General features: G+C 42.3%; 3 protein-coding genes across 12 annotated transcripts in view; 2 read left to right on the top strand and 1 right to left on the bottom strand.

The window, feature by feature from the left end:
* The window catches only part of RBM39 (RNA binding motif protein 39), a 39,343-nt gene extending 33,017 nt beyond the window's left edge, over window positions 1–6,326 (top strand). For 5 of the 7 annotated variants that reach the window (XM_024238463.3, XM_054541414.2, XM_024238466.3 and 2 more), the window contains 5 exons: window positions 674–724; window positions 2,752–2,833; window positions 4,616–4,721; window positions 5,189–5,267; window positions 5,355–6,326. In XM_024238463.3, the coding sequence (XP_024094231.1) occupies window positions 674–724; window positions 2,752–2,833; window positions 4,616–4,721; window positions 5,189–5,267; window positions 5,355–5,455 (419 nt within the window). In that variant the 3' untranslated portion in view covers window positions 5,456–6,326. 7 annotated transcript variants of the gene reach the window in all.
* A 2,636-nt stretch (window positions 6,327–8,962) lies between these two features.
* On the bottom strand, window positions 8,963–10,617 carry ROMO1 (reactive oxygen species modulator 1). The gene is made up of 3 exons (XM_009233543.3): window positions 10,480–10,617; window positions 10,173–10,303; window positions 8,963–9,145 (listed from the first exon to the last, which is right to left on the bottom strand). Exons 2-3 carry the CDS (start codon window positions 10,301–10,303, stop codon window positions 9,037–9,039), a joined length of 240 nt encoding a protein of 79 aa, XP_009231818.1. The 5' UTR covers window positions 10,480–10,617; the 3' UTR covers window positions 8,963–9,036.
* The window catches only part of NFS1 (NFS1 cysteine desulfurase), a 31,812-nt gene continuing 25,865 nt past the window's right edge, over window positions 10,552–16,498 (top strand). Inside the window, exons 1-4 of one of the 4 annotated variants that reach the window (XM_054541504.2) lie at window positions 10,552–10,621; window positions 11,342–11,451; window positions 12,132–12,248; window positions 13,468–13,551. In XM_054541504.2, coding sequence (XP_054397479.1) covers window positions 11,425–11,451; window positions 12,132–12,248; window positions 13,468–13,551 — 228 coding nt within the window. In that variant the 5' untranslated portion in view covers window positions 10,552–10,621; window positions 11,342–11,424. 4 annotated transcript variants of the gene reach the window in all.

Raw genomic sequence — 16,498 nt, 5'->3', positions numbered from 1 at the left:
AAACTTCATAGCTTTTAAGAAAACTCCAGAGATTTTTATGTCTGCCTTGCTAAATTTTTACACTAGGCCAGGAAATCAATAATCAAGTTGCCCCATTATGGGCTAGATTTGACAAGTTAAATCTTGGAAAAGTCCTTAAAAAAATAATATATGCATACTGTTGGAATGGCGTATTTCCCAATGGTGATGTTCTTCCTAAATTGGGAAATCATTGAAACTGTTATAGCTTTTTGATGTGCAGTATTTACAATTTTATAATATCCTTTTAAAGTGTTGAGTACTATGGCCACTAAAAATATAAATACTTGTATTTCCCAAGTACTTGGAATTGAATTCTCAAGATCAGGGTTTTTCACTCATTTTCTGACCGGTGTGCTTCCCTTTCCCCATTTCCCATTATTCCCAGCTGTATAGTAGTGTAGTGGAATTCACTTGAGATGTGGAAGAGTAGTCTAGTCTAGGAAGAGAGAGGGAAAAGTAAGTTTCCCAGGATAAGAGGGGGAAAAAAAGGCCCCAAAGCCTTCTCAATGAGGAATGGGGAAGGAGGTTTTGCTGCCAGGTTTTACTAAGTACATTTGAATAAACCCTGCTATTGTAGTCCTCTTTTATTAATGCTTTCCTGACATTTACCCTGTTAGTTGAGGCTCTTCATTGTTCCTGCACTGAGCTGTAGAATTCTCTTTTGTTATAGATTTGCAAACAAGACTTTCCCAGCAGACTGAAGGTGAGTTGAAGTGTTCATATTTTTTATTTTTGTCTTTGAAATAGAATTAAATGTAGTAAGACAGTTTTCTATATTTATTGTCATATTTTTATACCAGTAATTTGGACCGAATTTTGACACAGTGACACATAGTGGTATATTCATAGTAATCTGTATTTCAGAAGACCTAACCCAAATTAATGGACTTTAAAAAAAATCAAAATAACAATTTTTTTTTTTGGCTTTAGTTTGCTTAAAATTTTCAACCTTGTTTTTGTTTTATGCCTACCTGTGTGTTCTCAGTGTCGATAAGTTGCATATAGAAGTCAGGAAATGAAGTATTCTCTTGTTAACGAGTAGGCAAGTATTTTAGAACATGGAATCTGGAAGTTGCCTTAGTATAAAGTTATGAATCGTGCTATAAAACTCACCTTTTTTTGCTTAATACATAGTACTCTGATTTATTTAAGCCAGTACCAAGCAATAAGAGGTTTATCCATACTTATATTACATGCACATTTCAGAGAAACCATTCATTAAGTATAGGCTATGATTTCTTGTTTTTAGTTATCACTAAATCTCTGTTGCTTGACATGAGCATTTTGCTGTTAATGTAAGTTCTATATCTTTTGTAGGAGTATGCTTAATGTTTAGGGAAATGATTAGGAGAAAGATATGTCATGTTCCATCATAGTCAATAATTAAATTTTTTCACAAACAAGATGCTTCTAATCAGTGCTGTTTTGTTAAGAGATTTTTTAAAAGATTTTCCTAGGTTTACTGTGTTCTGCATTGATCTAGCTTGAACGTGAATATTTGTATAGTACATTTTCTTAATATTTTTTAGTATTCATAGTATATAATCATACTAAACTTGAGAAACTAGAAGAATCAAGTCTTCCTCAGTTGTTTAGACTTTCTAGTTTTTTTAAGGATACTTCCAAATCTTCTGTAAGCTACATAGTGAGCTTCATTTTTGCACAGTTATAATACACTCACGAATCTTTTTTAACTTTTTTCCAGTAGAATTTGACGTGTTATATTAAAATTTTGTTTTATTTAAAATAAAATTTTATGAAAGAAAAAATAATTATATGTTACAGAGAAGCTAAAGCACTTGTAATGCTACCAGAAGGTCATCATTTATGATATATTTCATGCACAGCCCTAATTTCTCAGTGTAATATTTCTGATACTTTAAGTGATCGTTTATTTTAATTACCGTAATTTCTAATGCACTGTTTTATCCTTAGCTTTGTTTGTTATTATGTTTTGGAATGAAATTTGGTCAGATAATATGATTACGGTGAGTTCTGTAACAGCTACTGGTAATATTTTTGTAAATCACGTGAAAGCATTGGAGCAACTGTCTTGGAAAATGCTCTTTAAACTTCAAACCCCAGTATGTTTTGGTAGTAGTGGATATTACACATATATGCTGCTCTTTTCAGTGTTCCTTTTATTGTGCTAAAACATTTTTAAAACATTTGATTTATTAATAGGATTTATTTTTCTTAATAGGATTGTTAATAGGATTTATTTTTCTAGGACATTGTCTTTAAACACTTGGATGATTTTATATGTCTTTTAATTCTTTTATAATTTGTAGATTTAAAAAACTTCGTGGGCAGAAAGCTAAGACATAGGAAAGGATATAGATTTATTTGGCATTTCAAAGGATTTTGTTTTATTATCCCCTCTTATTTGGGTATAAACTCAAATCTGTTTTATCCTTTGTCTGTTTGGATTGATGCGTATTGAGATTTTGTCTGATTGAACTGATTTTGATAATACGTAAAGTTTAATTTCCCTGTTAAAATAGGACTCCCAAATTTCTGAATGTCTGTTACAAGTATTAGGTTACCTCAGTTTTCTGGCATCTGAAAGCTACTGATACATACATTAGTAGCAATATTAAATAAGGTAAAATACTCCAGTGACATCCTAGTTACATGCTTGGGGTGGGTTTTTGGTTTCGTTTTAAAGTATTTATGAGGGATACTTTCATGCATTTTCCATGAAACTAATTTTTCTCTCTCTTTTTTTAGCTTCAGCTTTAGCTGCAGCTGCCTCTGTTCAGCCACTTGCAACACAATGTTTCCAACTCTCTAACATGTTTAACCCTCAAACGTAAGTAATGGACTTTATTCGTGATATTTCTTATCAAGGTGTCAATAGAGTTGTTTTATATATTTCTCTTTTTTTTTTTAAGATGGAGTTTCGCTCTTGTTGTCTAGGCTGGAGTGCAATGGCGTGATCTTGGCTTACTGCAACCTCCGCCTACCGGGTTCAAGTGATTCTCCTGCCTCAGCCTCCTGAGTGGCTGGGATTACAGGCATGCGCCACCACACCTGGCTAATTTTGTAGTTTTAGTAGAGATGGGGTTTCACCATGTTGGTCAGGTTGGTCTCAAACTCCCGACCTGAGGTGATCCGCCCACCTTAGCCTCCCAAAGTGCTGGGATTACAGGCATGAGCCACCGCGCCCGGCCTGGTATTTCCATATTTCATTTGAAACTGCATAGTTTTGATCCTTTTAAAATAATTTTTCGGCCAGGCAGGGAAACTATGCCTAGCTAGTGATTAGGATGCTAATAACTATTAGCATTAGAATGCTAGTAACTTCTGCCTAGCTAGTGATTAGAATGCTATTTTTTAACTCTTCTCATTGGTTTTATAAATCGTATTTATAATATAGTACATCCAATCAAAATGTAGATTTGTTTCGATTTCGATAAGTTACATTTCATATAATGACAATTGTATGACTATTTCATCCAAAGAGTCTTGATCTTTTGTTTTCCCAGTACCAAATTTACTTTAGTTTTATCTATGAAATGGTGATAAACTTTCGTTGTAAGTATCGTTTGATAGCATTGAAGTATTTAACTTTTTTTGTTGGAGCCAGTCTCACTCTAGGTTGGAGTGCAGTGGTGCCACATGCTCTATCTCAGCTCACTGCAACCTCCATCTCCCAGGTACAAGCAATTCTCATGCCTTCCAAGTAGCTGGGATTACAGGTGCACACCACCATGCCCAACTACTTTTGTGTTTTTAGTAGAGACGGGTTTGCCATGTTGGCCAGGCTGGTCTCGAACTCCTGATCTTAAGTGATCTGCTCGCTTCAGCATCCGAAAGTGCTGGGATTACAGGCGTGTGCCATGATGCCTGGCTGATTTTTGTATTTTTATAGTAGAGATGGGGTTTTGCCATGTTGGCCAGGCAAGTCTTGAACTCCCGACCTCAAGTGATGTGCCCGCCTCAGCCTCTCAAAGTGCTGGAATAACAGGCATGAGCTGCTGCGCCTGGCCCATTTAACTATTTAAAAGTCACTTTCAAGTTATGCAGAGTCATAAAGTAGGATGGGATCAATATTTTCTATCTTATTTTGCTTTGATTTTCCCCAGAGCCCTATCTATATCTTTTAACTTTTTTTTTTTTTTTTTTTTTTTTTGAGACGGAGTCACCTAGGCTGGCGTGCAGGGATTTGATACTGGCTCACTGCAACCTCCGCCTCCTAGGCTCAAGCGATTCTCCTGCTTCAGCCTCCTGAATAGCTGGGATTACAGGCATCTGCCACCACTCCTGGCTAAATTTTGTATTTTCAGTAGAGACCGGATTTCTCCATCATGGCCAGGCTGGTCTCAAACTCCTGACCTCTGGTGATCTGCCCACCTTCGGCCTCCCAAAGTGCTGGGATTACAGGCATGAGTCACCGCACCCGGCCTCATTGAAAATTTATTTTTCAATACCAGACTGCAGTGTTCTTTGGGGCAGAGACGTTCTGTCAATGTGCTTTTTTTCCAAAGTATTTTTTTTATTTATAGAATATTTAAATTTTTTGATACATTTGTAAATACATACAGTTTGTTAGTTTCAATAGTATTTAAGAGTCCTTAATACTTTCTTACAGAGAAGAAGAAGTTGGATGGGATACCGAGATTAAGGATGATGTGATTGAAGAATGTAATAAACATGGAGGAGTTATTCATATTTATGTTGACAAAAATTCAGCTCAGGTATTTTCATCTTTTTTATAAATGATGTTAGGTTATTCATCTCTACCTTAATCTTCACACATACGTGGTGCATGTTATTATGGTCAGTCTTCCATTATAGTTTTTTTGTGTGTGTGCCTGAAAGCTTTAATATAGTGGCTAAATAAACCCTCCAAAATAAAAGAAAATCAGTAACAATTTGATCAGGGTATGAGAGTATTTCTAGTAATGCTCAAAGCTTGCCATGAAATCTTGGCATCTTGATTCATTCTTAGGCTGCATACAAATCATAAAGATAAAACGGCAAATTTGGGAGTAGAAGTCATTTTTAAATAAAATTCTACATATACCTATTAGTCAGTGGAACAACTATGATAACCATTTTGTAGTTATAGAGCGCTAAGTTTCTACAGGCAACTTGAATAAACATAACCTGGGTCCATTTTGCATACAGCAACATCTTTACCTTTTTTTCATTTTTTCTGTAGGGCAATGTGTATGTGAAGTGCCCATCAATTGCTGCAGCTATTGCTGCTGTCAATGCATTGCATGGCAGGTGGTTTGCTGGTGAGTTTGAATTTATTTTTTTGACTGATTGTTATTAAGGCTCTAAAATGAAGATGTTAAACCCAACATGTCTGTTTCTTTTAATAGGTAAAATGATAACAGCAGCATATGTACCTCTTCCAACTTACCACAACCTGTTTCCTGATTCTATGACAGCAACACAACTACTGGTTCCAAGTAGACGATGAAGGAAGATACAGTCCCTTATGTATATAGCTTTTTTCTTTCTTGAGAATTCATCTTGAGTTATCTTTTATTTAGATAAAAATAAAGAGGCAAGGATCTACTGTCATTTGTATACAATTTCCTGTTACCTTGAAAAAATAAAAATGTTAACAGGAATGCAGTGTGCTCATTCTCCCTAAATAGTAAATCCCACTGTATACAAAACTGTTCTCTTGTTCTGCCTTTTAAAATGTTCATGTAGAAAATTAATGAACTATAGGAATAGCTCTAGGAGAACAAATGTGCTTTCTGTAAAAAGGCAGACCAGGGATGTAATGTTTTTAATGTTTCAGAAGCCTAACTTTTTACACAGCGGTTACATTTCACATTTCACTAATGTTGATATTTGGCTGATGGTTGAGCAGGTTTCTGAAATACACATTTAGTGTATGGAAATACAAGACAGCTAAAGAGCTGTTTGGTTAGCATCTCATCTTGCATTCTGATCAATTGGCAAGAAAGGGAGATTTCAAAATTATAATATTTCTTGATGGTATCTTTTCAATTAATGTATCTGTAAAAGTTTCTTTGTAAATACTATGTGTTCTGGTGTGTCTTAAAATTCCAAACAAAATGATCCCTGCATTTCCTGAAGATGTTTAAACCTGAGAGTCTGGTAGGCAAAGCAGTCTGAAAGAAATAGGAAATGCAGAAATAGGTTTTGTCTGGTTGCATATAATCTTTGCTCTTTTTAAGCTCTGTGAGCTCTGAAATATATTTTTGGGTTACTTCAGTGTGTTTGACAAGACAGCTTGATATTTCTATCAAACAAATGACTTTCATATTGCAACAATCTTTGTAAGAACCACTCAAATAAAAGTCTCTTAAAAAGGCCACAGGAGATCTTCATTTTTCAAATGTTTTAAAGTTACAGAAATTTGAGAATAGAATTAGCTTCTTTTAGTCTTAATTCAGTACTTGCCTCTTGGGGGGAAAATGTGCCTTGTCTGTGGAAACTTGCCCTAACATTGCCCCCCATGAATTCCTTTATTCCATTATAGTCTAGTCCTGTGTATTTTAGAAGAATGTATCAAAACTGAGGGGTTTACCAAAAAGAAAAGCAAACAGCCTGGCCTTAAAACCTGGGCATTCTTGGTCTCCTGCATTGTCTGGGCATATTTGTGAAGAAATTTTCACCATTTACAATACTTACTTAACAAAATGGCTTAACTTCAAGCTGGTTTCCCAAATTGATTTATATATTAATATATTAAATAAGGTGCATATATTACTGTATTAAGGGGTTTTGAGCTTTCATACTAGTTGGGAAGCAAGCTGTCACCATTTATACTCAATTCTCTTCAACTGTTTCTATCTTGGTAAATCTTTTGAGTAGGAAATGCTGCTCCTAACTTACCTTCAAATACTGAGTTCCTTACCTCATTTGTTCAGCTTTTTTTTTTTGTTAGCATTGAAGCACAAGTTTTACAGGCTTATTCAGAATTTCATATCAGTCGTTTTGTTTGACATTTATCCCATTAATTGTTCCAGTGATTTAATTTGTATGGAAACTCCCAGGGTTCAATTTCTTTTTCTTTTTGAGATGGAGTCTTGCTCTTTGGCCCAGGCTGGAGTGCAGTGATGTGATCTTGGCTCCATCTCCCAGGTTCAAGCAATTCTCCCACCTCAGTCTCCTGAGTAGCTGGGACAGGTGCACACCACTGTGCCCAGCTAATTTTTGTATTTTTAGCAGAGACGGTGTTAGCCCAGCTAGTCTCACACTGACCTCAAGTGATCCATCCACCTTGGCCTCCCAAAGTGCTGGGATTAACAGGCATGAGCCACTGAGCCCAGCCTCATTGAAAATTTGCTTTTCAATACCAGACTGCAGAGTTCTTTGGGGCAGAGACATTCTGTCAGTGTGCTCTTTTTCCAGAGTATCTCCTGTTATCAGTTTTTCCCCTTGACCAAGTCTTCCTAACAAATTTGTTGCATCATTGCTTTCTAGGGAACTGGACCAGCAAACATGGCCTTTAGTGGTTAATCTCATCTGTGCCAAAATCTAGTCGCTACCACAGAATGAAATTTGGTGTGTAAATAACGTTCAGAGGAAATGTGGTTGGAGTGTAGTAACTTGAATAGTGTCGTGTATGGAAAACAGCTCATTCTGAGTGAAACTGTTTGTGTCCAATCAGTTCCTGAGTCAGCATCCCACTGGTTCGAAAATCTGTAACTGATCTGATAATGTCCTTAATTTCCTCCTGCCTGTCAGTGTTCCAAAGTGTTCATCTAGTTTTCTTTTATCTTTATAATGACTACCATCTTTGAAAGTTCTGTTTAAGAAATGCTTAATGGGCAATGCAGGTTAATAACTCCAGGGTCTGCGTGGCCTAGGCAGGTGAGATGGACAACTGCCTCATTACAGAAGCTTTTTATCATCAAACTAGTAAGTTTTGTGGAGGGCAAGCTATATAGATTGTTGATGACTGGTTAGAAAATCAGATGGAATTTAGCCAGTTGAGAAGCTACAGAAGTGGTTGCTGTTTCTGTTTTTTTCACAGTGGATAAACTGTTTTGCTTTTTCTGATAAAGCCACTAGGTATATCTAAACAACAACCTTGGGCTGGACGTGGTGCCTTATGCCTGTAAATCCGAACACTGGGAGGCAGAGGCGGGTGGATCATGAGGTCAAGAGTTCGAGACCAGCCTGGCCAACAGTGAAACCCCGTCTCTACTAAGAATACAAAGTTTTTTGTTTTGAGACATTCTCGCTCTGTTGCCCAGGCTGGAGTGCAGTGGCTTGATCTCAGCTCACTGCAACCTCCACCTCCTGGGTTCAAGCGATTCTCTTGCCTCAGCCTCCCGAGTAGCTGGGATTACAGGTGCGTGCCACCACACCCGGCTTAAGTTTTTGTATTTTTAGTAGAGACGGGGTGTCACCGTGTTACTCAAGATGGTCTCCATCTCCTGACCTTGTGATCCGCCAGCCTTTGCCTCCCAAAGTGCTGGGATTACAGGCATGAGCCATCACGCCTAGCCTAAGAATACAAAATTTAGCTAGGCATGGTGGCGCGTGCCTGTTTTCACAGCTACTCGGGAGGCTGAGGCAGGAGAATCGCTTGAACACAGGAGGCAGAAGTTGCGGTAAGCCGAGATCGTGCCACCACACTCCAGCCTTGGCAACCAAGCAACCAACCAACCTCAGGATGAACACTGCTTTGGAAATAATGCAATGTGTGACCTTGAGGAAATTTTGGCTTGTAAATCTATTTTTTGATGTAGTTTTTCTCCTTTAAAATGGTGACCGTAGTAACAAGTACAGAGTTGTACTGAGTAATTAGTTGAATAGTATCTATGGAAAGTACTAGACACTCCCAAGTTTTCCAATTTTGGATTAAGAGAGGCAGGCCTTGTGAAAGAGATACTAACCCTAGTCATTACATTAGTCCATCTCTTTAGTGCAGAAGATCCTTGGCAAAGCTGGATAATAAGCTGAGAGAAGAATATTCCTTTAAGAGAGGGACAGTGACTACTCAAAGACTTCCTTTTATTAGTACATGGGCTGGGATTGATGGGAAGGGATAGATGTAGTGGGCAACCATGGTTAGCATCGGATGCCCATCCCAATGGCCATGAATGTGCCAAAGGTGCCGCCACTCTGCATCATGGTTTTCCCAATGCCGCCCATCAGCTCTCGACCCCGCATTCCGATCCTGAGGAGGAAACCAAGATGGAGCTATTTGGTAACAAAAATATCAGAAAGAGTATTAACTGCTCCTTTCCAATTTTTTGGTAACACTAGTCTAGCAACCCCTACATCTCATTTTCCACTTACTGGATATTGTATCTTACTACCTGGGGTGGGTAGTGAGAAGGAAAAAGATCCATCTGGGTCTCCAGGGTATTTTTCTGGTGGATGTCCTATTAACTGCCTTCAGTTTGTGGGAGGCAGCAGATGCAGTGTAAAATACATAGAGAAACCAGCTTTTTGGACTGGTGTTGCCTGCAGTTTAAGACCCAATAAAGACATCTGTCTTTTAGTTTCTTGGTGTTAATGATTTTGGAGTAAGGTTGGGGTTCAAGAGTCAGCTCTACAATTTACACATAGTGTCAAGTGTAAAATGGGCAACTCTATTTACAGGATTTTGAAAACTACAGTATTTAGCACAGTGCTTAACATAGAGTAAGTGCTCTGTAAATGGTAATTTACAATCTAGAGATAAGGCAATAACAGCCTCTAAATGTGAAAATGACCTTTAGAGTGTAAAGTTTAACTGCTTTATCTCTATCCTGTATCCAGAATAGTAAAACCGCTGAACGAGTTTCTTTCCTTATGCGCAATTGGAAATAAAAATAAAAGCAACAGTAGTAACTAGTTACTGAGCACTTAATATGTGCCAGATGCTGTGCAAAGTGTGCTGATCGAATTTTTACAACTCTATAAGTTAGATGCTACTGTCTTCATTCTACACTTCAGGAAACCCGGTCTCCAACTTGCCTAAAGTCACCGAACCAGTAAGAAAAGGGCCAGAAAGCATTTTAACTCTAAAGCTCAAATTCTTAAGCACTGACGCTTCCAACCTGACCCTTCAGATTGAAGGTGATTTGGAATGAGTCTGGCTGGCGAGGGGACAGAGAGAGAAGTCGAAAGAAGGAGGCTGTGTTCAGGCTCCAGGCCGAATGGGGTAGGGCCGGAAGGTCTGGTTGCCCTGCCCAGAGATCACCGCCCGCGCCCCTCACCTGAGACAGGAAAAGGTGCCGAAGAGCGCCCCGGCAGCCATGCCCACGGCGCAACCCATCACGAAGCCCATCTTGACGCGGTCGAAGCAGCTTGGCTGGGACTGTCCGTAGGGACCCACGGCCACCGGCATCTGCGGGGGATAGGAAAGTGTGGGCCCAGGCGCTGGCCCAAGAGTCGGGACGGAAGCGGCAGGCTGGGAAGTGGGCCCAAGGGCTCAGGGGAAGTAAGGGAAGGAAAATCAGTGGATAGCCCGACTCCACCACCCTCTTCGCGTTCCGGCCCCGCGTCGCCCGGCACCTACCTCACCTCGCTCGCGGCCTCGGTCGCTCAGCTCTACGTCTCTCACGGAAAACGACGGGGAGGGCGCTCGCGGCCCGAAGAATCGCTTCCGGAGCGCCGGGCAGCACTTCCGGGAGCCTGGGGCCCAGGACTGCAGCGGCTTCGGAAGGTGGGCTCTGCCAGCGGGACCATGCTGCTCCGAGCCGCTTGGAGGCGGGCGGCAGTGGCGGTGACAGCGGCTCCAGGGCCGAAGCCCGCGGCGCCCACTCGGGGGCTGCGCCTGCGCGGTACGCTCGGGTCCCGCTGTCCGGGAGGCGCGGACCTGTCCCCTCCGCGCGGCGACGCAACGGAATATTCCGGAGCCTTCCTGTCCACCCTGCTGCCCAGACCCTCTGATCCTTTCTCTCAAATGACACATCCCTCAAACTTTCTTAGGCGGGTCCCGGAACGGTTGACCCCGGCGCACCACCCCTCGCACCCTGCGCCACAGGCCCCCAGAGCCGTGGAGGCGCGTCCTTCAGACCGCTCCTGGCCAAGTTACAGATGCCGCTCAGGGCTCCCGTGCAAACCGTTACCTTTGGTCAGAAGGGACTGCACCTACTGTGGCTCCACGTTCCTTCTAAACGTCTTTGCCCTTTAGAGCCTTCCTTCCTACGATACCATTTGAATATCAACTCAACACCCTCTGCAGGAACCCTCTCTCCCTCTCCCTTACCTCCTTTTACAGCGTGTCAGGTATCTGGTGTTGTTTTCTTTCCATTGAGATTCGACCCCAGCATCCCTTACACTTATCTCACTTCCAGCCAGATTTTTCCTTCTGCCCTTTGGATGCCATGCGTTCATAGTTGCCTTCGGTCTTACTTGGCCACTCCGTTCCATTTTTTATCAGTTGGAGACCATGCTCCTCAGTCTGCTGTTCCCGCAGATACAGCCGCTGCCCCGGAGGCGGGGCCAGTGCTGCGACCTCTCTATATGGATGTGCAAGCTACAACTCCTCTGGTAAGGATGGAGCTTTTCCCACGGCTGCTTATAGGAAGTAAATGATGGGCGTGATCACGCAAAGAAATGGCTGAATCCCTGGAGAAGTGAGAGCCATGAAGGTGTGCTGGAAAAAGCACCGAGCGAGGAGTCGGGAGGCTTAAATTCGAGGCCACTGGCAGTGGCTTTACTACTCACCAGCAATTGACCTTGGTCAAATCACTTCAGCGCAGGCTCTATAGTAGTAGTTAAAAGCATGGGCTCTGGAATGAGCAGAACGGCCACTTAGTAACTGTGTGAACTTCGACAAGTATTAAACGGGTTAAAAGTCTAATGCAAGTTTTCACCAATGTGTGACCAGGGGTGTTTGCCTAGGCCCTGTCCTGTCCCAGCCTCTTATAGATCACATTGCCTGGCAGGAATGGAAACACCAGCAGAAACAGATGTCGGAACAAGGCAGTGTTTGTAGACTACCTGTGGGGAGGCAGAACAATCCGAGTTGGGATGGGTTGTGAGTGGGAGTGTATTAGGTTGATATTTGGTGGGTAGTTTTGTGGGAACAAAAGAATGTTTGAGGCCGCCTCTAGGCAGTGCCTGAAGGGTTGAGAGTGTCTTAAGGCAGGGTGGCCAGGTCTGAGGGGTGGAGTGGGACCTGAATTGACGATGGGCTCAAGGAAAATGATCTGTTCTGTTGTGCTCAGGACCCCCGGGTGCTTGATGCCATGCTCCCTTACCTAATCAACTACTATGGGAACCCACACTCCCGGACACATGCTTATGGCTGGGAGAGTGAGGCAGCCATGGAACGTGCTCGCCAGGTTAGTACACAGGAGTCTAGGAGGTTCTAAGGTCAAAGAGGGGCAGTGGCCTGTGGGAGGCATTTCTTTCTTGGTAGGTGTGCATGGAGGTAGAAATGGTTTTGGATTCTTTCTGGAAGAGATTCAAAGAGCAGCCTTGGAGTTTGACTGCAGGCATTTGATTAGTTCCCATATTTCCTGGCTAAATGACTTGGGCAAGTTATCTAATTTCTCTGAGCCTTATTTTCCGCATTTAAAACGGAGATTGTGGTAGTTTCTACTCTGTAGGGTTACTGTGTGGATTAAATAAGACAATGCTGATAAAGTGTTTATTATCACAACACCTGTAAGTAAGAAGTACTATAAATAGTAAGAGCTCAATAGTTCTTTTTTTTTTTTATGAGATGGAGTCTTCACATTTGTTGCCCAGACTGGAGTGCAGTGGCGCACGATCTTGGCTCACTGCAACCTCTGCCTCCTGGGTTCAAGTGATTCTGCTGCGTCAGCCTCCCAAGTAATTGGGATTACAGGCACACGCCACCACGCCTAGCTAATATTTTTGTATTTTGATTGATTTATTTATTTACTATTATTTGAGACAGAGTTTTGCTCTTGTTACCCAGGCTGCAGTGCAGTGGTATGATCTCGGCTCACTGCAACCTCTGCCTCCCGGGTTCAAGCAGTTCTCCTACCTCAGCCTCCCAAGTAGCTGGGATTACAGGCATGCGCCACCACACCCGGGTAATTTTGTATTTTTAGTAGAGACAGGGTTTCTCCATGTTGGTCAGGCTGGTCTTGAACTCCCGACCTCGGTGATCCACCTGCCTCAGCCTCCCAAAGTGCTAGGATTACAGGCTTGAGCCACCATGCCCGGGCTAATATTTTTGTATTCTTAGTAGAAATGGAGTTTCACCATGTTGGCCAGGTTGGTCTCAAACTCCTGACCTCAGGTGATCTTTCCACCTCGGCCTCCCAAAGTGCTGGGGTTACAGGAGTGACCCACCACGCCTGGCCAATAGTTCATTAAAAAAAAAAAGTTATTATTTTGCACTGGGCTGGAAAAGAGCCTGGGATCTGGGATATAACTAGAATCTGATTCTTGTAGGTGCAGAGCTTCATCCAGGGCAATTTGGTGGAATGCAGTGGAGCTCTTCTTGCTCCAGGGCTGTCCCACCTGTGTCTGCAGCTCTATTTCTGCCTGGGAAACTGATGTTATATATCTCTGTTTCTTGGCTTGCAGCAAGTAGCATCTCTGATTGGAGCTGATCCTCGTGAGATCATTTTTACTAGTGGTGCTACTGAATCCAACAACATAGCAATTAAGGTAAGAGAAGAGAACCAGAGGGTGTATGTGGGCTTTCCTGACCTAGGAGATAGTGTCCCTCCATCATTTGGACTCGTATGTGTATTTCACAGCCACCCATCCTCACACTATTGTGAAGAGAAGGCTTGCAGGCTTTCTGATTTGTTGCTTCCTTTAACCCTTTGCAGTCTACTCTTTCTTAAGTCTTTGCTGCTGTTGGTCTGAGTTGAGTGAGGTAGTTGGATAGCAAAGGAGGTGGCCCTCAGGCCATTAACCACTTGTTTTTTTTGTCTGGCAGTTACTTCAGAGAGTGGATAATGGTGATTGAACCTTTTCTCCATTCTTTTTTTTTTTTTTTTTTTTTTTTTTTTGATACAGAGTCTCAGTCTGTCGCTAGGCTGGAGTGCAGTGGTGCAATCTCGGCTCACTGCAAACTCCACCTCCCAGGTTCAAGTGATTCTCCTGCCTCAGCCTCCAGAGTAGCTGGGGGTACAGGTGCCCGCCACCGTGCTCAACTAATTTTTGTATTTTTAGTAGAGATAGGGTTTCACCATATTGGCCAGGATGATCTCAATCTCTTGACCTCATGATCCTCCCATCTCGGCCTCCCAAAGTGCTGGGATTACAGGTGTGAGCCACCGCACCTGGCCTTTCTCCATTCTTTTCATCTAGTAACAACAAGTTATATATGTGATTTCAGGGCTGCCCTCCTCTCAGCCTTCCTTTTTCTTTCTGATCAGATTTATTTGCAACAAGTTCCTCCTGTTTCTTTAGATATCTCCATTTTGAAGTACTTGTCTTTGTGGTGCCCTCTGCAGGCATTCACATGGTCACCCATTCTGGGATCAGTCATTTTGTCCTGGGTACATAAAAGATCTTTGGTGCTAATGCAAGGAAAAGGTACTTTTAGTAGTCACGTTGGTGTTTCATAGAACATAATCACATTTCACTGGGCCTGGTTGCCAGGATTACGTGAGTAAATGCCAAGGCTCTGAGAAATTGTGGTTTGCTGTAGTTTGAACTCTGGCTCCACTTGCTCTCATCTTTGTCTTTGAACTGTGCTGCCAGTGTTGGTTTCTTTGACCTTGGCCTGAATGTAGGAGGGCTAGGACGGGCTTCAGGGTCATCAGCACTCTGCCTAATCATGTTAGCAGGAAGGCATCCTTCCTTGGAACTGCAGAGACCAGAGAGTTGGGGTGAAGTTTCCTCCAAAGGTGGAGATGGTTTCTGAAATGGAGAGCATTTTCAAAACTTTGAAAATATTTTCTTTGGAAGTCTCCACAGATTCCAAACCAACAAGTCAAGGATTGCTAAGAGTACCTGTGATGATGTTTCTTTTAATCTCCATGATTGATAGAGTAAAATAATCTATAAGTTGTTAAAGAAATCTACATCATGGGTAACTGAGATAAAATAAGGTGGGTGGGTGGTGAAATGTCATTTAAATGAAATTTTTATAAACAACTGTAACATTTTGAACTATCATCACCATCCCACAACCATTTTTTCTTTTTAGACGGAGTCTCGCTCTGTCATCCAGGCTGGAGTGCAGTGGCGCGATCTTGGCTCACTGCAAGCTCCACCTCCTGGGTTCACGCCATTCTCCTGCCTCAGCCTCCTGAGTAGCTGGGACTACAGGCGCCCTCCACCACACCCGGCTAATTTTTTGTATTTTTAGTAGAGACAGGGTTTCACCGTGTTAGCCAGAATGGTCTCGATCTCCTGACCTCGTGATCCGCCCGCCTCGGCCTCCCAAAGTGCCCCACAACCATTTTTACTTACTGATGTAAATACCTTTTAGGATAAAATAGAGTATAAATCAATTATAAATGTTTCTCATTTATGTTCTTTGTCCTCATGAACAGATCATTTTTACATAGTTATAATTTTGGCCTATATGGTTTAATATTCTGCTTTTCTTTTATTTATGTATTTATTTTTTATAAGATAGGGTCTCAGCCGGGCCCAGTGGCTTACACCTGTAATCCCAGCACTTTGGGAGACTGAAACCGGCAGATCAACTGAGGTCAGGAGTTCGAGACCAGCCTGACCGACATGGTAAAACCCCACCTCTACTAAAAATGCAAAAACTAGCTGGGCGTGGTGGCACACCCCTGAAGTCCTAGCTACTTGGAAGGCTGAGGCAGGAGAATCACTTGAACCCAGGAGGCAGAGGTTGCAGTTGCAGTGGGCCGAGATCGCGCCATTGCACTGTAGCCTGGGCAACAAGGGCGAAACTCTGTCTCAAAAAAAAAAAACATGGTCTCACTCTGTCACCTAGGCTGGGGTGCAGTTGCACAATCACAGCTCACTGGAGCCTTGAACTCCTGGACTCAAGCGATCCTCTCATCTTAGCCTCCCAAGTAGCTAGGCTTACAGGCGTGTACTAGCACACCTGGCTAATTTTGTTATTTTAATTATTATTTTTTTTTTTTGAGATGGAGTCTGGCTCTGTCACCCAGGCTGGAGTGCAGTGGCGCGATCTCAGCTCACTGCAAGCTCCGCCTCCTGGGTTCACGCCATTCTCCTGCCTCAGCCTCCTGAGTAGCTGGGACTACAGGCTCCCACCACCAGGCCTGGCTAATTTTTCTATTTTTAGTAGAGATGGGGTTTCACCATGTTAGCCAGGATGGTCTCGATCTCCTGACCTTGTGATCTACCCGCCTTGGCCAACCAAAGTGCTGGTTTTACAGGTGTGAACCACTGCGCCCGGCCTGTTATTTTAATTTTTGTAGAGATGAGGCTCTCATTATGTTGCCCAGGCTGGTCTTGAACTCCTGGGCTCATGTGATCCTCCTGCCTTTGCCTCCCAAAGTTCTGGGATTACTGGCTTGAGCCACTGCACCTGGCTTTTTATTCTGCTGTTAAAGGTAATAGTCTTTTATAAGCTCTGGGGAGAGATGCACATTTTCTTTCAAGTTTTTAATTTTTGAAAAATAATTCTGTCACATATGGTGTGTTTTTTTAA

The sequence above is a fragment of the Pongo abelii genome, chromosome 21, assembly GCF_028885655.2.
Source record: "Pongo abelii isolate AG06213 chromosome 21, NHGRI_mPonAbe1-v2.0_pri, whole genome shotgun sequence".
Classification (NCBI taxonomy): domain Eukaryota; kingdom Metazoa; phylum Chordata; class Mammalia; order Primates; family Hominidae; genus Pongo; species Pongo abelii.
Note: the sequence above shows the minus strand (reverse complement) of the source record. Positions and strands in the feature narration are given on the sequence as shown.